Source organism: Talpa europaea (assembly GCF_964194135.1).
Source record: "Talpa europaea genome assembly, chromosome: X".
NCBI lineage: Eukaryota > Metazoa > Chordata > Mammalia > Eulipotyphla > Talpidae > Talpa > Talpa europaea.
The window spans coordinates 45,406,276-45,414,610 of NC_140081.1; the positions used below are offsets into that span (position 1 = coordinate 45,406,276).

The following is an 8,335-nucleotide window of genomic DNA, read 5'->3' on the forward strand; positions in this document are numbered from 1 at the left end:
CATCGGTCCATTGGTGAGAGTGAGTGTTGAGATCTCCTACTACCTATGTATTTTCTCTAATGTCTGTTTTCAGAGCTGATAATAATTGTTTCATATATTTTGGGGCTCAAAGGTAGAGTTTTAGTTTAAAGAAAACACATCAGGCAGCTCTCATACCAAGACTGCCTAACTGTATCTATGTAATCATGTCTTTTTAACAACCTTGCCTTTTTAAAATGCAGCTCTTTCTACCCAGTCTGTGTGTGCAAGTGTCTTCTCCTTTCCTTTTTATTTCTTTCAGAAAAATAATCAGTTCATTAGTCACATATTGTGTACATGCAGCCTAGGCTAGTTTTGTATATGCAGATTCCTATACTAGGCTTGGTGCCCTTCCCTTCCCCTATAATGACCCATTAGGCTTTGTCTATGAGTTGGTTTGAGTTGTCTATGAGTTCTATGAGGTGGACCATTTATGAGTCCTATTTATGAGTTCTATGAGTTGGACCACACCTGTGCGGATGTGTTTAAGTTACCTGTGAAAAGAGGGAATTTAATATTGGATATAAAATGGTCATATGCTTTTTTTTTCTTCTGGTCCAGCATATCTTTGGAGTGTCATCCCCTGTTGATTCTCAATTTATGTGATTTGGATTGGGAAAACCATCTCATTTGTTACACACACAGGGCTGGGAAAATGATCTATGCTTGACTAATTAAGGCCACCTTTGGCCGCAGTAATTAGTCCAATGTGGGTTATTAAAATCTGGCCAATGAAAGTCCTCCTTGGTAATTTTGCTGGAACTATAGGGAAAGAGGCATCTTATTGGGCCTCCCCTGGTGGTGCAGGTGCTTGAGTGCCATGCTGTGAAGCTGTCCACAGCCTCTGCAGTGCCGGTTTGATGCCTGCCAGCCGATGAGGGTCCCACACGGCATGACAGACCTCTCCTGTCTTGCCCGCTGCTCCTCTCAGCAGTGTATTTCGTCAGTCAGCCTGTTCTGTTCCCCACTCTGTCTCTGGTGAATCCTCTCACCCTCCCGCACATCTGGCCTGTACCCTGGTTCTTGTATAAATAAATAAATCTTTTTTAAAAAAGAGCCACCTTACTTCTGGTTCTCGATGCTTCTCTGATTCCCGGGGTTTCCGCCGCTCGCCTACCCTTCCCCCAGCCCATGACCCGCCTCCGGCCCCCGCCCTCCCGGTCCAGCCTCCCGTTGGTGTAGCGAGAAGGCGCCTGTGTCTGGCGGAGCCAGTACAAGACGGAGAGACGACCCTGCCCGAGCCCGGAGAATCCAGAGCGGGCCAGATCTTCGGGAGCAGCCGCGAGTGAGGAGCCGGACGAGCAGCACAGACCATGGCACTCAAACGGATTAATAAGGAACTTAATGATTTGGCCCGTGATCCTCCAGCACAATGTTCTGCAGGTCCAGTGGGGGATGATATGTTTCATTGGAAAGCCACAATTATGGGACCTAATGACAGCCCATATCAAGGCGGTGTATTCTTTTTGACAATTCAATTTCCTACAGATTACCCCTTCAAGCCACCTAAGGTTGCATTTACAACAAGAATTTATCATCCAAATATTAACAGTAATGGCAGCATTTGTCTCGATATTCTAAGATCACAGTGGTCTCCTGCTTTAACTATTTCTAAAGTTCTTTTATCCATTTGTTCACTGCTATATGATCCAAACCCAGATGACCCCCTAGTGCCAGAGATTGCACGGATCTATAAGACAGACAGAGATAAGTACAACAGAATATCTCGAGAATGGACTCAGAAGTATGCCATGTGATGCTACCTTACAGTCAGAATAACCTGCATTAGAGCTGGAATAAACTTCAAATTACTGTTAAAAAAAATTTAAAAAAAATAAAAAAGAGCCACCTTACTCTCTGAGATCAAAGACACTAATAGACCATGTAAATCAGGAGCTAATAGACAGTCTTTAAGTCCACAAATCCAAGTACAAAACCCAGCAAAGTAAAAAGCAAATCCAAGAGATTGAGAGACACAGACACTTGGTGATATTTGAGGACTTCGTCAAGTCATACCTGTTGCCAGCTGTATTTCTGTACTTCCCCATTTGTCTTATACTACATTTGGTTGGACTTCTATCACTTGCAACCAAGAGATTCCTGAATGTGGCATTCAAACTCTTACTTTTCAAATTTAACATAAAGAACATATTGATGCAAATAGGTCAGAAATTTAAACATATTCACCTTAGGTGAATTGATGGAATTTATGAAGATGTGATTAAGGGAAATTATAACTTTCTAACCCTCTCCTCCTTCCCTATAATATTTAATAAATTTCTGGAAAACCAAAGGTAAATAGCAAAGATTAAATCAGTTTGGGCTGCATGTGTCTGATCTGGAACTCACTCATATTTCTCCTAGATCACTTGGCTATTTTTCTTGATGAAGATTTGGCCTTTGTGAAAGTAGTCCAAACTTTAAATCAGAAGCCACACGTCATTGTTAAGGGCCAGAAGTATAAATAGTGTACAAGGAGGTAATGTCACCAAGATGACAATAATGGAGATTCCTTGGTTCACTTTCAAGTGGGAAAACTAGCAAGTAAACAGAAAGAAGAGAGGACCCTGAGAGAATCAGATAGCTTGGGGTAAGACTAAAACAAAACTTGCACCTCATAGACTAAGACAGACTGTACTAGAGTGAATATTACAGAAGATTAACACAGCATTGGACAGAAGGAAGGTAGAAAGAAATGCCTGAAGTCCTTGGTGGAGGACAACATGGCAGCACCAATATGCATGAAACAAATATTAATACACCTAAAGAGAGACACCACAGCAACAATATAATAGGGACTTTAACACCCCACTTCCATCAATGGACATATTTAGATGGAAAATCAAAAAGGAAACAGTAGCTTTAAATGACTGATTAGAAGATATGGACTTAATAGAGCACCCACAAAAACACTATAATACATATTCTTTTCAAATGTGCACAGAACATTCTCAAGGATAGACCATATATTAGGAAACAAAACAAGTTTGATATGCCTGTTGGCCATTTGCATTTCCTCTTCAGAGAAGTTTCTTTTTAGCTCTTCTGCCCATTTTTTGACTGGATTATTTTCTTTGTTTTTGTTGAGTCTCATCAGCTCTTTGTAGATTTTTGTGATCAGTCCTTTATCATTAGTGTTGTGTGCAAAAATGTTCTCCCAGGTGGTGGGGTTTCTCTTTATGTTGATTATTGTCTCTTTTGCTGTGCAGAAGCTCTTTATTTATTTTTTTAATAATAAATTTTATTTTTATATTCCCCATACAATTGCAACCCCGCATTTTGACCCCAATCCCTCCCCTCCCGCCCCCCACCCCCCAAAAAGTGTCTCTGGTTCATAGTTTGTTGTTGATTTTGATTTTCACTTTCTTATACTTATTCATTTTCCTGGTCCCTTATTTAAGTTTTCTAGATTCCTGCTATGAGTGAGACCATCCAGTATTTTTCTTTTACTTTCTGGCTATTTCACTGAGCATGATCCCTTCCAGCGCCATCCATGTTGCTGCAAATTGCATGTGTTTATCTTTTTTGAATGCTGAGTAATATTCCATGGTATATATGTACCACATCTTCTTGTACCAGTCATCTATTTTTGGGCATTTGGGCTATTTCCAAAGCTTAGCTATTATAAACAGTGCTGCTATAAACATAGGGGTGCAGGTGTTGTTTGAAATTGATGTTTCTGTGTCCTTTGGGTAAATACCTAGGAGTGGAATTGCTGGATCATATGGAAGCTCTATGTTTAGTAGGTCCAGAAATCTCCACACAGCTCTCCATCGTGGTTGGACCAGTTTGCACTCCCACAACAGTGCAGAAGAGTTCCTTTTCTCCAGACCCTCGCCAACATTTGTTGTTGCTAGTTTTTTAATATGTGCCATTCTCACTGGTGTAAGATGGTATCTCATGGTAGTTTTGATTTGCATTTCCCTGATTACAAATGATGTTGAACATTTTTTCATATGCCTGTTGGCCATTTGCATTTCCTCTTCAGAGAAGTTTCTTTTTAGCTCTTCTGCCAATTTTTTGACTGGATTATGTTCTTTGTTGTTGTTGAGTCTCATCAGCTCTTTGCAGATTTTTGTGATCAGTCCTTTATCATTAGTGTTGTGTGCAAAAATGTTCTTCCAGTTGGTGGGGTTTCTCTTTGTTTTTGTTATTGTGGCTTTTGCTTTGCAGAAGCTTTTTAATTTGATGTAGTCCCAGCTGTTTATATTTGACTTCACTGTCACTGCTTTGGGTGATGTGTCTGTAAAGATATCTTTGAGGTGCATATCATGTAGTGTTTCGCCTACATTTCCTTCTATGTATTTTATGGTTTCAGGTCTTATGTCTAGTTTTTTAATCCATTTTGAGTTGATTTTTGTGCATGGTGTGAGGTAGTAGTCGAGCTTCATTCTTTTGCATGTAGCGACCCAGTTTTCCCAGAACCATTTATTGAGCAAATTTTCTTTGCTCCTTTGTCAAAGATTAGTAGACCACAAATCAGTGGGTTCATTTCTGTATTTTCTATTAAATTCCATTGGTCTGTGTGTCTGTTCTTGTTCAAATACCATGCAGTTTTGATCATTATGGCTTTGTAGTATAGTTTGAAGTCTGGGAGTGTGATGCCTCCAATCTCTTCTTTTTTTTTTTTTTCAGGAGAGCTTAGGCTATTCGGGGTTTTTGGTGATTCCATATGAATTTCATCACTAAATGGCCAACAGGCATATGAAATAATGTTCAACATCACTTGTAATCAGGGAAATGCAAATCAAAACTACAATAAGAGGGCCTCCCCAGTGGCACAGCAGTTGAACACTGGGTTGTGAGGCTGCCCACAGCCTCTGCAGCGTCAGTTCGATCCCCGGCTGCTCCCCGGCCACCCGAGGAGGGTCCCACATGGCGCGCAGACCTCTCCTGCCACCCGCTGCTCCCCTCAGCAGTGTACTTCGTCACTCTGCCTGTTCTGCTCCCCGCTCTGGCTCTGGCTCTGGTGAATTCTCTCACCCTCCCGCGCTTCTGACTATACCCAGTGCTTGTATAAATAAATAAATAAATAAATAAATAAATAAATAAATAAATCTTTAAAAATAAAAAACTACAATGAGATACCATCTTACACAGTGAGAATGGCACATATTAAAAAAACTAGCAACAACAAATGTTGGCAAGGTTGTGGAGAAAAGGGAACTCTCCTGCATTGCTGATGGGAGTGCAAACTGGTCCAACAACTATGGAGAGCTGTGTGGAGATTTCTTGACCTACTATACATAGAGCTTCCATATGATCCAGCAATTCTACTCCTAGTTATTTACTGAAATGTCACAGAAACAGTAATTCCAAAGGGCACCTGCACACCTATGTTTATAGCAGCACTATTTACAATAGCTAAGCTATGGAAACAACTCAAATGCCCAAAAATAGACGAATGGATCAAGAAGATGTGGTACATATACACAATGGAATATTACTCAGCAATCAAAAATGATAAACACATGCAGTTTGCTGCAACATGGATGGAGCTAGAAGGGATCATGCTCAGCAAAATAAGTCAGAAAGAAAAAGAAAAATACTGGATGGTCTCACTCATAGTAGGAATTTAAAAAAACCTAAATAAGAGACCAGGAAAAAGACTAATCAATGCAAAGTAATAATCAAAATCAAGAAGCAACTATAAACCAGAGACACACTATGGAGGGGGCGAGGGGGATTAGGGCAGGGCAGGGAAGGGAAGAACTAGATTCAAAATAAGTGGGGGGGGTGCAGTTGTGTTGGGAATATAACCAAAATGAAAATGCATACATTGTACAAAGATGAAAAATGATGTAAGAATTATATAAAATAAAATATTAAAAAAAGAAAACATTGTTTTGGATCATAATTGTATGAAACTAGAAATCAACCAAGGAAGAAATAGGGGAAAGCCATAAATTTGTGTGGAATAAACAATATGCTTTTGAAAAGCTACTAAGTCAATGAGAAAAATTAAGGTGAAATCAAGAAAATACCTGGAGATAAATGAAAATGAAGACTTGACTTACCAGAACTTATAGGATGAAACAGGAGAATTACGAAGAGGAAAATTTACAGCAGTATAAGGCTATCTCAGGAAATAAGAAGAATCACAAATACATTGTTATTTTCAATTGTGTTGTTTACTTCTGTGGGCCATGGCTGCAGTATGTATATTCGCTGAAAGAGAAAGAGAGAGGGAGGGAGAGAGAGAGAGAGAGAGAGAGAGAGAGAGAGAGAGAGAGAGAGAGAGAGAGAGAGAGACAAGAAAAGAGTGAAGATTTGCTGGGGACTGAGAGGCCTCGTCCTCCTGTCCCCCCAATACCCCTGCCTTCTGTGTGCCTGGTAAAATCCCAATAAAAGCCTGAGAAAGCCACTGAGGGCTCCAGGACTCTCCTTTACCCATCTGCTCGGATCATAGAGGAACAGCTCTGTGCCTTCCTGGCACTACAAAAAGGAAAACCCAAAGTCAGTAGATGGAAGGAAATAAGAAAATTTAGAGCAGAAATTATTGAAATAGGGAATAAAAAAGATCAGTGAAGCCAAGAGCTAAGTTTTGAAATTAACGAAATCCACAAACATTTAGCCAGACTCATAAAGAAAACATAAGTAAATAAATCAAAACTGAAAGGTGAGAAGTTACAACAAACACAACAGAAGTACAGAAGATCATAAGAGAATATCATGAGCAATTTTATGGCAACAAGTTGAACAACATAGAACACATAGGCAAAGTCTTAAAAATATACAACATTATTTTTAGCTCTTCTGCCCATTTTTTGACTGGATTGCTTACTTTGTTTTTGAGGTCTTTGTAGATCTTTGTGATCAGTCCCTTATAGTGCAAAAATTTTCTCCTAATCAGTAAGTTGTCTCTTTGTTTTGGCTAATGTCTCTTTTGCTGTACAGAAGCTTTTTAGTTTGATGTAATCTCTGCTGTTTATTTTTTCCTTCACTTTCTTTGCTTTGCAGGATTGAGTCTTTAAAGATGTTACTGAGATGTATGCCATGTACTGTTTTACCTATATTTTCTCCTATATATTTTATGATTTCAGGTCTTATGTTCAATTCATTTATTCATTTTGAGTTGATTTTTGTGCATGGTGTGAAGTAGTAGTTTAGTTTCATTCTTTTGCTTGTGGTGGTCCAGATTTCCCAGGACAGTTTATTGAACAAACTGTCCTTGTTCCATTGCATATTCTTTGCTCCTTTTTCAAAGATTAGTTGTCTGTATATGTGTGGCTTTACTTCTGAGTTAAAAAGACACTTCTCCAAAGAGGAAATGCAAATGGCCATAAGGCATATGAAAAAATGTTCAACATCACTTGTAATCAGGGAAATGCAAATCAAAACCACAATGAAATACCACCTCACACCACTGAGAATGGCACACATTAAAAAAACTAGCAACAACAAGTATCGGTGAGGATATGGAGAAAAAGGAACTCTCCTACATTACTGGTGGGGGTGCAAACTGGTCCAACCACTATGGAAAGCTATGTGGAGGTTCCTCAAACTACTGAAAATGGAGCTGCCATATGACCCAGCAATCCACTCCTAGAAACCTACACAAAGTACACAAAAATATTAATTCAAAAGGATACCTGCACTCCTATGTCTTCTGTAGCACTATTTTTTAATAGGTAAGATAAGGAACAATCCAAATGCCCAAAAATAGATGACTGGATCCATTGTGTATATATGTGGTATATATACACAATGCAATACTATTCATGGATCAAAAAAGATAAACTCATGCCATTTGCAGTAACATGGATGGAGCTGGAAGGAATTATGTGCATTGAATTAAGTCAGAAGGAAAAAGAAAAAATGATATTGTTTCACTTTAAGGGGAATACAGGGGAAACAAATAAGGGATCAAGGGGAAAATCGTAACAGTAAAAGAATTAACAGGCAACTATAAATCAGATTCAATCGCAGGGGAGGGAAAAGGAGAGGAATCAAAACAGGGGAGGGAAGAGCACAAGGGACTGTGGTGATGGTGCATGGGTGAATTGGTGGTGGGAATTCTATGGTGAGTACACCTGAGAGGAGAAAGCAAATATTGTACAAAACTGAACAAAGATGTAATATATATATATATATAGATAGATAGATAGATAGATAGATAGATAGATAGATACAGATAAATTATATTATAAAAATATGCAATATTCAACTGAATTAGGAAGAAATAGAAAACCTTAAGAGGCCCATCATGAGTAAGGAAATTGAAAGAGTAATCAAAAGTCTCCCACAACATTAAAGCCCAGAACCCAATGGCTTCACTCATGAATTCTACTAAACGTTCAAAGAAGAATTAATATAT

General features: G+C 39.0%; 1 protein-coding gene across 1 annotated transcript; it reads left to right on the plus strand.

Moving 5' to 3' along the window:
• Positions 1-1,261: 1,261 nt before the first annotated feature.
• On the plus strand, positions 1,262-1,775 carry LOC311187189 (ubiquitin-conjugating enzyme E2 D3-like; the record flags this gene model as incomplete). The annotated part of the gene is made up of 1 exon (XM_084258484.1): positions 1,262-1,775. Exon 1 carries the CDS (start codon positions 1,332-1,334, stop codon positions 1,773-1,775), a length of 444 nt encoding a protein of 147 aa, XP_084114610.1. The 5' UTR covers positions 1,262-1,331.
• Positions 1,776-8,335: the final 6,560 nt, after the last annotated feature.